At 32.7% G+C, this 14,703-nt stretch overlaps 1 protein-coding gene across 2 annotated transcripts; it reads left to right on the top strand.

Moving 5' to 3' along the window:
- Positions 1 to 35: 35 nt before the first annotated feature.
- LOC138318420 (3'(2'),5'-bisphosphate nucleotidase 1-like) lies at positions 36 to 14,358 on the top strand. 2 transcript variants are annotated; one of them, XM_069260756.1, is made up of 8 exons: positions 36 to 193; positions 3,213 to 3,314; positions 4,768 to 4,866; positions 8,384 to 8,491; positions 8,859 to 8,907; positions 9,728 to 9,868; positions 11,664 to 11,809; positions 12,826 to 14,358. In XM_069260756.1, the coding sequence occupies exons 1-8, from the start codon at positions 68 to 70 to the stop codon at positions 13,297 to 13,299; spliced, it is 1,245 nt and encodes a 414-aa protein (XP_069116857.1). In that variant the 5' UTR covers positions 36 to 67; the 3' UTR covers positions 13,300 to 14,358. The 2 variants fall into 2 exon arrangements, with proteins under 2 accessions (XP_069116857.1, XP_069116858.1); XM_069260757.1 differs by lacking the exon at positions 4,768 to 4,866.
- The last annotated feature ends 345 nt before the right edge of the window (positions 14,359 to 14,703 follow it).

The raw sequence follows: 14,703 nt of genomic DNA, 5'->3' as shown, positions 1-14,703 counted from the left end.
AATCATTTTACGACATTTGTTTGTTTATAATCCTGCTCACTGGCACGCTTGCATCACACGACAGAAAATGGCAGCCAACATGAGTAGCTCGCTTGTAATGCGGATTGTATCTGCTTCTGTAGCAGTATCTAACCGTGCAAGTCAAATTATCAGAGATGTAATGAGAAAAGGTGATTTAGGGATTGTTGAAAAGGTAAGCATACAGCAATGATCGAAGTGATACCTAGTTCGTAACCCGAGTAATGCTGTGACCCAAAAAATCCAGAAGCATTCCAGTTTAGGCCTATTTATTGATCTATGACGCGTTTTCACATGTCTCCATACAGAAATAGAAACCAATTAGCACTAACGGTACAAAAAGTATAACTTAGTCTGTTTGAAACATAATTATTGTAATTATGCTGAAAACCTGCAGTTTAAGAATAATTTATGTTAAATTAAAATCGTGTTTTCCGATTTCTAGTTTAGTCCGAGTTTCCTCTGGCGTTGGCACCAGACTTAGACATTATGACAAATAGTTGATTGTTGTTTGGCCAGAGACTGAGAGTGACCCACTACTTTGTACTTTATATGTGAAATCTTAGAAGGTCCAGTAACTGATTGATGTTGTTCAAGTTTTGCTGCATGCAAAACAAATTAATGCATACGGTGAAAATAATAATTGGTAATTACCTCCCGGATTAAAAATTATATTATAATTAGTTACTGTAAATGTTATAGGAGCAGAAAAGCATCTGACACTTCGAAAGATATGAAATGTAATTGCTGCTTTTGTACAGGGGCTGTAAAGCATCTGGTGACTTTGATTAGGAAGTGTCCTATATATGCTCTCCCACTTAAACAATAACTACTAATTATATAAATAATTATGAATACATTTATCATGTAATGTGGTTATTGAGTTTACTGAACAACACACATGTATACATTTTATGAAGTTTAATTACATCTTTTGACTGTGAAAGTGGTTTTATATATTGACAATCTGAGGTTAAAATTTAGGACAATTATGGAAACTATCAAACAGTGGTTTAATACGTTAGAATTACATTCTTATCAGACCAGTGAAACAAAAGAGTAACCCTTGTGGTTTCTTCTCCATATATAACTGCTCATTGAAGCACTTTGTAAGAAAGACATACCTTGGTATATATAATCTACAGATTAATAAGATGACATATATATTTAAAGCACTTTCATCACGTCCGCCTATCAGATAAATATCAGTGAATTAAATGCGCTGAAAAATTCATATTAGTGATACATATTATCTATTGTTTGTTTAATGTGATGGGTTCCTGTTTTAATTACATATTATTTCAGTTTCAAATCAGTACAACCTGACAGTGCATTCTCTGCTATCTTTGGGGTCGTTATATGTACTGACAAGGTGAACAAACAGGATGATAAAATAGATGATTAACTTGTAACCTGTACGGTAAATTTCCACAAATTTTGATAATAGCTTGCCTGGTAAGATTTACTCAAATTTTAATATTGTCTCATTGTTTCCCTTTAACCATAGATAAATAAACATCCATTTTATAAGCCCACTCCCTTCAATAGATGGTCAAGTTAATGCCAAAATGTCTTAATATTTATATATATAAATTATTATATGAATTGAATTATCAATTGTAAAACAATACATGTACCAAAGCTATTATTCAAGATTGAAAGAAATTTCTCTGAACATAAAAAAATATGAGATTAAGAGTGAAAAAGATTTAGGAGTGCATACTATTTGACAACAAATTTTTTAGTATACATGTGAGTCAAACCGTTAAGAAAGGTAAACAATATCTTTAGGTTAATATTTAGGACATATTTTAGACTGAACTTAGATTATGCAACTCAGGTATGGTCACCACTGCTGACCAAAGACCAAATAGTGATTAAGAAAAAATATCAAAGTTAGGGCAACAATGTCAACAAAATAAATTCATTCTATGAAAAACCTCCCATATCACAACAAATTAAAAACAAAACTAGGACTTCCAACCCTAGAATATAGAGGTAAAAGGAATTGAGATGGTCAAAGTATACTGGAAATATACTTATTTCAGTACAGTCAAATTCTTAACGCAAATGCAAAAAAACTGTAAATTAACATTATTCGTGTAGATATAAAAGATAAATTTGGTGGTTCAATACCAGAAATAAGGAATATTTCCTTTTCTAAAATACATCATCATGATATGGTGTTTTAATGAATTAATTGGAAATTTAAAACTAACAATAAAAGTTGAGTAATTCCGACTGGCTTTGTCTTGTAAGTCATTATATAAATATAAGCTGTTATCTTGGTCAGTGCCATGGCCTGTCGTTTACTAGGCAGTCTTGGTGGAGTGAAAGGGTTTAATACCTTTCACATCTGTGTACGTAATATTTGTCCCTTTACCTAGCCATGAGAAAATCTTCTCATTAGTTACCTTATTACTATTTCGAATATGAACATATTTTCATGTGACAACTTAAAATTTAGTGAATTAGCACTTGAAAGACAGACAAAAAATGCTAAAAGTAAATCACAGGGTACAGATAAATAAGTATGCTTACAGTATATTGAAATCTTATTTAAGTAAAAGATTATGAAGCTCCTTACCAGATTGAAGCCCCCACCCATAACACTTTTAATAGTCACCTAAATATCCACTTGCAAAAAGTACCTTTCAAGTTTTATGATAGTTTTTTGTAACAGCACAACTGGACAACAACCAGTTACAACAACAAGATGCACTTCATTTAGCTGTAGTGAGCTTACTAATGGTGTCTAAGAATAAGTAACAGATTATCCATGAGATGTCTCAGGTGGAAACTAAAGGGAGATAATCTTAAGGCCAGAATATCACATGTGTAGATTGAAAAGTTAATCAATGACCATACAATCTTTCAAACAGCTTCAAATTTAAGCAAATTAAATGTTTTTATTTTTGACTAGACTTATACGGTATATACTGTATTCAAGCCAATCAGTGCTTATAGCTGTTAAAAATTGAAAAAATAAATGGACGCTTATATTAAATGGGCCAAATTTGGATGAAAATTTCGCAATTTACAATAGAAATCAAATAGAGGATTGAAACTTACACGGTTTTCATATAGAAGGGGTGCTAATAGGGACGGCGGTTCTTATTGGGTGAAATATGGTAACTTGTATATATGTATTAACTACATGTATGTGATTACTTAAAGTGCCATCTTTTCTACAGGGTAAAAATGATCTACAAACAGAAGCTGATAGATCAGCCCAGAGATGTATTGTAGCCTCACTCCACAAACAGTTCCCCAAAGTGTCCATATTTGGGGAGGAAGTAAGTATAATAGATTAGTAGTGAGCTGTACATGTATGTGAGTGACTAGTGTAAATACACAAGGTGTCATTTATAGATTCAGTTTTATTTGTCACTTAAATGTGAAAGTTAGTTAGATATTAATAGCCAAGATGGTGGATCATCTAAACTGTGTCCACTCATTCTTCCTTCTGTTTGTAACCAATTCATGTTTCTGCTAATTCTTGTATAATAAGAAAGGGCATACTGGTAATAGGCAAAACTCTTTTTTTTTCAAAAGTTTTCATGGACAAAAAATTATTACTGATTAGTAAACAAAATTGCTAACAAACTATTTTTTTTGTATTTTCAATATTTGAAAATAGTAACCACTATTTGGGGAAAGTACTTTATGGATGATCCCAATCTTCTATTCTAAACTTCAGATGTACTCTAGGTTATTCCTAGCTCCTTGTGCTGTGTATTCCATTCAAAGATTTTCTGACAGTTCAAAGTTGCTTTCAGGAATGCAACTCAAGAATTATGTTGTCCCTAAATATCTTGATATGGTCATAGATCTTTGGAAGACTTAATCATTATTAAGATTTCCCATGTCATCAAAGAAAATAGGGAAGGTCTTTAATGGGATTGAAAAAATGGAATGTAAAAGCAGAGGAAAGATATAACTCTTACAGCAATGAACTATATTATAATTTATAGTCAACAATGAGTGCAAAGTCTGGAATACACATCCTCATAAAAAGACTTCTCATATTTACTTTTCTCAATCTAATAGCTTATATTATTTTAGAATAGTGTTTTACTCACTTAGCTTATTCCATGTTCACCTCATTGTGTGCAAATATGAAGAATATTTATCTTACAACAAGGAATCAGTCACTTGCAGTTTTCCAATCTGTGTAGTATCATACTCTGCTCTAAAATAACTTCCCAAAAATTATCAAATATTTTCATGATTTGGAACATTGAACCATTTACTTGATGGACACTTGGAACACATACACCAGCTTTTCTCCATGTAATACATATTTCTAGAAACTTTTGATTTTATCTGTCATTCATTAAAGCACTATATTATTTATTGAATGATCTTGAATTATATTGGTTTACATAATGGACATACACATAGATAAGTCTATCATTTTCCATATCACTCTAGAAGATATTGACTAAATCTTTCTCTCTAGTGTATAGGGCATCTCCTCTTCAGGGATACACCCATTCCACAATTTTTCTATTGATTATTCTAGTCTTATGTGTCTTATCCTATGGTCCTATCTTAGCCATGCGTCATTTCAACTTATCTTTCTTTGTGAAACGTCAACTCTATGCACCAATTTGTTTTCAAACTTTCACCAGAAATAGATTATTGACAAAAGATGCATAACAGAGCTAGTTCACTAGAAATATCAAAGATGTGAATTTTTTGAAATAATAAGTTGGTCTGATATAAAGTAACCATCTTCTATCCCAGGATGAGAGCTTTGTCTTTGATAGACCCAGACTTCATAGACCACACTTTGCTCTCCCTACAATCTCTAGGCCTCTCTCATCAATACAGAACACCTGGACGGTAGGTTTTAATACCTGTAACCTCGTTAATGTTGGTTCCCGATCCTTTCCTTCAGTAAGCCCAAAATTGGAGAGAAATGTTGTGAATTTCTCACAGCATGATCAGTGCATGCCAATTTCATTTCATGGCCATGATATATATAATTATGTTACTTGTTATTGACTAACTTATGAAATTACATTACATCAACTAACTTAACATATGTATTAACTTGTATGTATATATCACTATCACCTTAAAACATCAAAGTAATCATGTTTTTGTACACAATGTACATGTTGTATTGAAAGAAAGTGACTTAGGCCAAAAAAAAAAATGTTTGTTTAGGGTTACATTGGGGGAAAAAATGGGTCGGTAGATAGGGATTTGTTTTGTTTGTTAATATTTGTTGCCAAGTTCAGATGCTATAGCGAGCTGTTTACTTAAAGCCACACTATACGTAACTATCAACAAAATTTCAAGTTAAATTTGACTCCGATATTGTTAGTATTTGTAGATGTAGTTGAAATTATGATATATTAAAGAATATTTATAATGATTTTTTAATAACTTTGATACAGCAGTTGTTGAAAGTCGATACTTGTAAGCATGCCTTTATTTTTAACTGGTCGCCATAGAAGTTACGATTATGGCCGAACGGAAGTCGGAAAAATCATGACCTGTTTTCAGAAGAGATCGGACAGAGGTTACGTAGATACGGTAGTCACATGACGTTCTCGGCAACAACGTTACAATGTCGTCTAACTACGGCTTGTTTGACTAAGTGGGACCCACCAAACGATGTTTAATATTTATTTGATTTTTATCAAAATTTTCCGAATCATAATCGCTCATCTTGACTTCGATTTAGTCCTGTCTCTGCATGATTTACAACAGGATTTTTTTTCAACGTTCTTCATCATGAAAAAAATAAGAAAGATACAGATATATCTATCTATATATTCCTATATATCAATAAAATGATAAAAAATTTGTGTCTTTTGGAGATTTTACTAAGAGAGAAGGTATTAACAACTCAGATTGGCCTAGAGTAAAACTATTAATAGGAGAATCCTTTTAGGTACAGAAAAAAAACTAGGGTCAGATTCAGGGGTAAAACATTAGGGTCGGTCGGGTAACCCTAAATAGACATTTATTTTTTTTGGCCTTGATATCTTGTTTTTTGCCTAGCTAGTATATATTCAGTGCCCCATACCTGTATTATCATGGAGAACATCTTAAAATAACCAAATGAAAATAAAATAATTTATTTATGCATCCTTTAAAGGGACATGAACCTTAAATAATTTGTTCTGTATGCTTAGATATGGTTTTCAGATGTTTATTGAATATTTAATTACAATGATTTGTTATCTAAAACGACAGGAAAACGTGGGGAATACCTACCTCAAAAATGATAAAAATAGACAGTCATATTCTATTTTTGGAACACAAAACGAAAGCTGGCCACAAGCGAGGTTATAATGAACAACAAGCTTGCTGACATGACAAGGAATATTAGTTTTCCACATTTTAAGATTAATTTCTAATTTGCGATGGTTGACAAATGAAGTTTAAGCCATATTTGTTATAAAATAATTTGTATTTAGCGTAAGAATGATAAGTCAAAAGTCAAACGAGACTTTTCATTCGACAGGGCACCGCAAAGGGAGGTTCCTGACTTATTGCACATATGTACATCACGCAAGTATAAAGTGGGGAGTTGCTCCTGTCTCTTGCATTTCAGTGATCCATTTATATTTACCTACTTTCCCAATCGCGCATGTTACTGACTCTTGACGTACACTGTTTTTTATCGGAATTCGTTTGTGTTCGCTTCACCCACGTTTTTGACCCACCATTTTGTTTACATTAATTTGATTTGTGCAGTGCAGAGTTCAACACTACTTTACTATCGTTACAAAATTCGACCGGGCCGGTTCAAAATAGAGAAAGATGGAATTTCCATTATAATTATTTTATTTGACACATTTGCACAATAACTGATATATATTACTTAGTAAGGTATCTGACACGTCTTAAATATGTTTTTTACTCAAATTTACAAGGTTTATTTAGGTTCATGTCTCTTTAAAAAAATATTAAAAAATTTATATACATGTATTATTAGTAATTGTACATGTAATGTTATAGTATAAATGTAACTCCCTTTCCCCCAATATATATATTTAATTGTAGTTGTAAAAATCTTTTGCCCTAAAGAGGTCTGTGGAGTAATTTTTATCTTTTCACTGTTATTTATGTTATACTGACTATCAATAAGTGTATGTATGCCTGTATGAGATTGAAGTCCTTGTGTAATGTGAAGCTAGATCATTCAGCCAGTAGTTTGAGTAGTTGGACTGCATTGTTGCTGGTCACCAATCGTTCTTTCATTGATCAGTATATCAACACACAATCCCTATAGCCAGCTGAAATTGATTACTGAATAATTCATATCTTGAAGCAAGTATAAACACACCTGGATGTTTGAGTTTTGTTCACAATACTTGCTAATTTATCAACCTTAACCGCTGTTGACCCAGTATATGTGGTATTCCGTCTACCAAAGCTATTGTTTTCCTTCGATATTTCCTGTTCCATAGCTAGTCATTTGAACACTCACTTCCATTTCCTTGTCAGAACACTTGTGCCTTTTGCCATCATGGGTATTGGTTTGGTGTGGTGTGGAGAGCATGCCTGCATTAGGGATGGGTATATGTGGGAGTCTATAGTCCTTGCTAGAAGAAAACGAGGATGATTTTGGAATCAAAATCAAATTCATACATTATTTAATGAGAAAGCAAATAAAAATACTTCTTGAAAACAGTGACTGCAGCATTGTGTTAGTATATTTCTTCTGTTACTTATAAATCAGACAATTACTAATTAGTTAATCAAATACCAATGATATCAAGCTATTTTACTTGCCAGTACATTGTAGAATTCTGTTTAAGCTTGACTTGTGTTTGAACTTTTTACTAGGAAGTATCTACCAGTATGTGAAAATCACATTCTATGTATATTTCAGTTCCTCTTGTGAAACTTCCACTAAACTAATGAAGTCTAAAGATTTTATCCTCAAGCCTACAAACAGTAAAGGTTACTGATTTAGCTATCTAACATGTACATGTCATTATAGTTATAGCAATGTCCCCAGATATTAGATTTTCTGGATACAGGGAACTTTTAGGACCTGATCTAGGCATAAATATATAATGATTATATTTCTATATGTGTTATGTCCCTTAATCCAGTTCAATACATTTAAATAATATCTAACGTGTAACTGAGTTTAAATGTATTTCACTGACTTGAATTTTTTTCAGAATTTGTTGATTGTCGGAAATAGTAAACATTACCAATTATAAACAGATAATAAAGTAATACAGTGACATTTATAAAAAAATAAACTTTGAACAAATATACATACAAATAAATTATATACGCTGTTCACTTGTCACCATTAGTAATGTTATAATACTGGGTATTGTTGTAAAGTTGTTAAACTATCTAGCTATGTCTTCTCTCGCAATAGCAACTAGGACCAGAAAAGATTCCAGCAGATTTCATAGAACTTGGATTTAGTGAGGAGGTGCTGAATCATAAATGTCCAAAATTCTTAGAGGATGTCAAGGATGAACAGGTAATACTTCATAAGGATAGGCAAACACTGCACATACACAAATTGATATCATTAATGATGGAGTCAATTAAAGGAGTACTGTAAGTTAACCAGCAATTAGTTGAATTGCTAATGGATCTGATCTAGCTCATACATGTTCAACTTTATATCATATGGAGAAAATAATTTGTCTGTAATTATGATCAGATTATTGAATTAGCTAAATAAATATAATTTTAATATTTATCAAGTAGTTGGCATATGGAGTTCATAAGGTTATGGAACCAATTAACTTCTACTTGTTGAATCATATTTATTAAATAAATTTCATAATTTAGTATAAATAATATTGGATATTTCAAAATGATTTTCATTTTTTAAAATGCAGATTGTGATTTGGGTAGATCCTCTCGATGGAACTGCTGAATATACTCAAGGTAGGTAACTCTCCCTACACATAACAACCTATAAATTGTAATTCTGCTTGACCCATGAGGGATATCGAAGTACCTTTAAATTAGTTAAATGTAATATCTTAAAATTAAATAAAAAATGACTGGGCTATTTCAAATACATAACTAAAACCTCAAAGGTTTATCAAAGATTAAAATACTCCCAAATCAAAAAGAGTTTTTCATATGTTATTCAATATGTTATACAATACCTGTACTTACAATGTCTAGGTTGTAATCTTACTGAGTCAAATAAGAGCTCAAAATCATTATAGTAGTATGTTTGATTGAGTTTTAGGGCCCATCGGAAACTAAGGTCAATTAGGATCAAAATACATGTCAGGCATTAATATCCATTATAACAATGATATTTTAGACCAGAACTTGACTTCATGCTCTGACGATATGTAAATGTACTCATTATAGCAAGGAAATGAGTACATTGTACATATGGTCAGATTATGAAGTCAAGTTCTGGTCTACAATATCATTCAACATTTTCACAGTGTTATTTAGTAATATTGTAAAGTGAGTCATGCAGATACACGTATAATTTCATTTAAACATACATAAAGCATGAAAAAACTGTGCAGAGTTATTGTGTTCTAGTTAATGTTTATAAGGCATCATACATGTTTGTTTATGCTTTTGGATGATTTCCAAAGCTTAATTCATCAAATATTATGGTTTCCAACAGAAAGCTAAAGAAAAATAGCCAAATTTTCACCCAGTTGTTGCACATTAACTTGCCATGTTATGCATTTTTCAGAGTGATATGATGTGCTCTAATATGTTGTAATTTCAGGTTTCCTGGACCATGTAACTGTACTGATTGGCATTGCTGTGGATGGGCATGCTGTAGGTGGGGTTATCAACCAACCATTTTATAATTACCAGGATAAGAGCAAGGTGATGGGCAGGTGTATCTGGGGAGTGTGTCAACTCGGTAAGTCATACACTTACATTGTACATATTTAACTCTTCATTTCATTACACACTTCAATACAGGGATGTTGAGATACAGTGGAACCTCCCGAAACCGATCATGGTCGGTGCATATAATTTCGGCCGGTTTAGAGAGGGTTTGGTTTGGAGAAGTGAACCAAATACCGATCATCATGATTCGGATTTAATCGATCGGAAGTCGTTTTTTACATTAGTGCATCGCATGTTTGCCTAGTGTTCGTTAAAACCGACCGATATTGATTGTTAATGTGAATGTTATCACAAAAGAGAGAATCATACGTTTAAAAGGAATGGATTACAGCAAACTTGACTTTGTAACCGCTTATAAACGTAGTTTAGTTAGTTAGTTGCGTGAATGTTCTTGGGGATGTTCTCGTCTGCAACCTACATACGACCGATCGCTTCCGGTTACGTCAAGAATCAAATTATATGGTCTAATTACACGATGATCAGTCGATGCCGGTCATTATATGACATAGTCATTTTCTAAAACAATACATGGCTTCGGCTTCTTCATACAGATAATTTACGTTATCCCACAACTACATATGTAAATAAAAAAACATGTGATTTGAATACGAAACTTTCTCTTTATTACTAGCTCTGCTTGTATTCTTAGAGTAAACAAACCGCGTGCACATGGTAGACCTTCGTTAGATATCTAAACAATAGGCCTAGGCATGATGAAATAATTACACCACCATCTCGGGTATAATTACCGTGTACCTATAACCATTCACATCTGTATACATGCCCAAGGACATGGCATGCAACAGCTATGGTACAGGTACGTGTGTATTTCACGGTCGGTTGATCAGACCTCAATGTAATCTATCGGTGTCGCTCAGGTAAGGCCGGTTTTCAGAAGTGTATTTTAGTTACATTTGACTATTCCGATCTCAAAATCGGTCCGGTATTCGGAATTGGGAGGGATCGGTTTTGGGAAGTTTTATATACTATTAATAAAGAGGAATTCATTCCGTACATGACATCCATGTTCGGTTTCTAGAGGTGATCGGTTTTGAGAAGGTTCGGTTTTTGGAGGTTCCACTGTACCAAAATTTACTGTTGATTGTAACTTCATATTTTGACGTGATTTTTGTGATGTCACAATTATCAGAAGGTGGGACTAATCAACAGTAAATCTACTTCACCCATATCATTTTGCTATCCCCCAAACACCCATAATCTACTTACAAATTAGTCTTTATTTCATCCTCTTAAATTGTCAGTTTTGTATTCGTGTTTTAATGTATAACCAAATTTTCGACAAATGACTAACGGTAGTTGCCATTGGGACAACACTTACCGATATGTTTAGCATGCACAATATCAAGAAACTAAAGTAACCCAATAAGTATCTGTGGAGCACTGTCAGCTAGATAAATACAATAAGATTACAGCTAAAATATATGGGCCATAAAACATGTACATTGACAGTATCAGTCAGAAAATATATTTGTATGTTAAACTAGTGTTAACTTCTGCATATTGTAGACCCAATAATTTGTCAGAAGCTTAGCCTGACAATTTGGAAAATTATCCTATTTGGTTGCACTTAGTAACAATAAAACATTATTTTGCAATATTATATATATGAAGCTGAAATTAGACTTACCTGTAGAAAATCCCATTTGAAATATGGAGATCCTGTACCAATAAATATAGGTAAGAAGAGTATGAAATAATTCTTGTGTCTTACCAGGTATTAGTAACAGTAAAACGATATGTAAAGTGATGAATGATTTTATTTATTTATTTGCTTCTCTCCTCAGGAGCTTATGGATTTACCAGGGAGGTACTGCCTGAGGACAAACTGATTTTGACAACATCTAGATCTCATTCTAACAGAATGGTTACTGAAGCTATAGAGGCACTTAATCCTACAGAAGTTGTCAGAGTGGGTGGCGCTGGTCATAAGGTACGAGTACAGCTACATTATTAGCAAGGGGAGGTAATCATTGACGGTAACAAAGTAACAAGGGGAGATAATCTATTGATAGAGTACAATCAATCGGGAACCTTCGGCACTTTCCATAAACGAGAAAATTTGGTAGTAAGTCTGAGGTGTATTCTTTCAAGAATGCCCGAGGAGTTCCGATTGAGAATACAATAAAAACAATTTTTGAAATTACTTAAGTAACAAGGGGAAATAATCATTAACAGTAACAAGGAAAGATGAAACTTTAACAACAATAAATATTCCATCATTGCATATATTTAACAAGAGTGAGTCATTATTTTGTGAGCGAAGCTCTCATCATATCCTCTGAAAAGTATGACGTTACATTCACAAACACATGACATCACAATTATTACCTATCCAAAAGGGCTGATAACTCTGCTAGCTTCCCATACTTAAGGAATATATTTTTATTTTGTTGAGGTTATGAGGGTATAATGATAATAGGGCCCATGTAAATTTTATGTAATCTGGCTTGTTTAAATTATGTAACCCCGGCAAAGCCGGATTACATAAAATTCACACTGGCTCCATTATCATTATACCCTCATAACCTTAAAAAAATAAAAATATATTCCTTATATTTACAGTTTTAGACGCAAATGAATATTATTAATTCTTGCGGCATTTGCATATTTTTTATTAAAATATCCATATTTTTTTCTCTCCTGTCATTGTCAATAAATTCGATTGAACAGCTGATTGGAATCGAGTCATTCATATGTTCCCACCAAAAGTGGGGTCATTAGCCCACGTTGCTACGCCATCGACTATTCCCTTAACAATAGAATCGCTGTGCGTGTTGTGCTATCATTATACTAGGATAATGATAATACTAGAAAGCATGGTTATTGAGTCCATGTCAGTGCAAACTGTAAATATTCCATTATATTTGATATAATTTACTCATAAATTTGAATTTTGAGGTATAGATTTTGATCATTCATAGTAAATTATCTCCTTTTCTATTACAGGTATTACTTTTGATTGAAGGTAAGGTTCATGCCTATATTTTTGCCACTAAAGGATGTAAGAAATGGGACACTTGTGCCCCAGAAGCAATCCTACATGCTGTGGGTGGGACACTTACGGACATGTTTGGTATAACTATGTCGTACGGACCACAGGTTAAACGCCTGAATGCTGGTGGTGTACTGGCTACTACATCTAACCACCAATATTTTGTTAGCAAGGTTCCAGAGCATGTCCTAGAAAACCTAGAGAAAAGTGAATCACCTGAACCCTTACCTGATGGTGTATGTCTAAGGGGAGACAACAAAAACTGTCTTGGGGAAGTAAGAGAAGAACCAGAAACAGAACAGCAACCAGAACAACAGATGGAACAGCAGGTGCAACAACAGGAGGAGGTGCCAGGTAGTCCAAAAGGAAGCGAATCTCCATCCAGTGACTCTGGGGTAGCCAAGGAAAACCTAGATACTAAATTGTAGACATTTATCAGACACAAACTTACACAATATATATATGTTACTAAAGTAGCTGTGATCAATTCTAGTTATTTTCCTGCTGTAGTTATTATTGCTCAGGCTATGTATAGATGCATAGAATAGACTGATCTGAAATTTATTTCAGCAGAGAGAAAGATATTGTCTCATAATGATGGAATGTTTTTAACCTAGTCATATTCTAGGTAGTTAGTACTAAAATTTGTGCCAGATGACATAGTTACTTTGAGAAAAAAAGTATATCAGAAACTATATGCTATTTAGTGAGAAACTACACGTATATGCTATTTAGAAATTGTATTATACAATGCATAGTTGTACAGTATTTATATATAGAAATTAAAACGGTAACACAACTTTCTTACTTTGTTGCTATTAAATTCCTGTTGGTTTACTGATTATAGCATTTAAATTGCTTTCTATTTGAACACATAAAGCAATAATCAATTTCATAGTTAATTTAAATTCGCCATGTTTAGAGTAAAATGCTTTAGGATCTGAAGGTGACAGGATAGATTAAGAAATATGTAATATATTTTAACCAGAGTTTTTGAGGTAAGGGAGCTAACTATGCTGTATGGTCAAGATTGACACAAAGTATCATGAAAATATTACTAATTGTTCATTGTAATGTATCTGTATAGCCAATAGAACTCATGATTTTCTCAGCAGTCTAACACAGTATACAATCTGTCCATTATATCTTTTGTGTATATATAGATGGTATAGAATTTATTGACTTTTCATTGAAAATATTTGTTCATTTTCATCTTCTATGTGTGAATGTTCTTGCTGTATGAGAGATAGAGTGTACATGTTTATTAGTAGGGTTATTCACATGTTTCCAAAACAAAACTTAAGATCGTGAGGCCAAAAAAATATCAAACTATCTTTAGATTATACCTAGCTTGTAACACTTTCTTCATTAGTCATATCTGCTTCACATTTTGATGCTTAAAAAAGACAATTTGTTGAAAGTCTTCCTTGCTGAGGATGAATTATATTGCTTTTAACATACAATGTACATGCAATAATTACCCGGTACATATATCAGCAGCAGAATTTTATATTATTTTAATGTATTACACAGTTGTTATTTACGAGTAATCATTGTTCAAATTACATGTATCAGTAGGTATAAAAAACCATTTCTGATTCAAATTAATGTTTGTCATTTTAGTATCTTCATACATAGATTGTATTGTTGAGGTATAATTTGATCATTTTTTTCCCTTTAAAGTTTACTATAAAGCAATCATGTACGTAAAAATCAGCGGTTGAGAATTGATAAACAATATACTTAGACATATAACATTTGAGCAATAATGTGAAACTGTGTTTTTCAGGCCATTTCAAGCCTTTGTATAGTATTGTGCCAACCTGTATTTA

The sequence above is a fragment of the Argopecten irradians genome, chromosome 3 (genome assembly GCF_041381155.1).
Source record: "Argopecten irradians isolate NY chromosome 3, Ai_NY, whole genome shotgun sequence".
NCBI lineage: Eukaryota > Metazoa > Mollusca > Bivalvia > Pectinida > Pectinidae > Argopecten > Argopecten irradians.
This window is presented reverse-complemented; position numbering and strand designations above follow the sequence as displayed.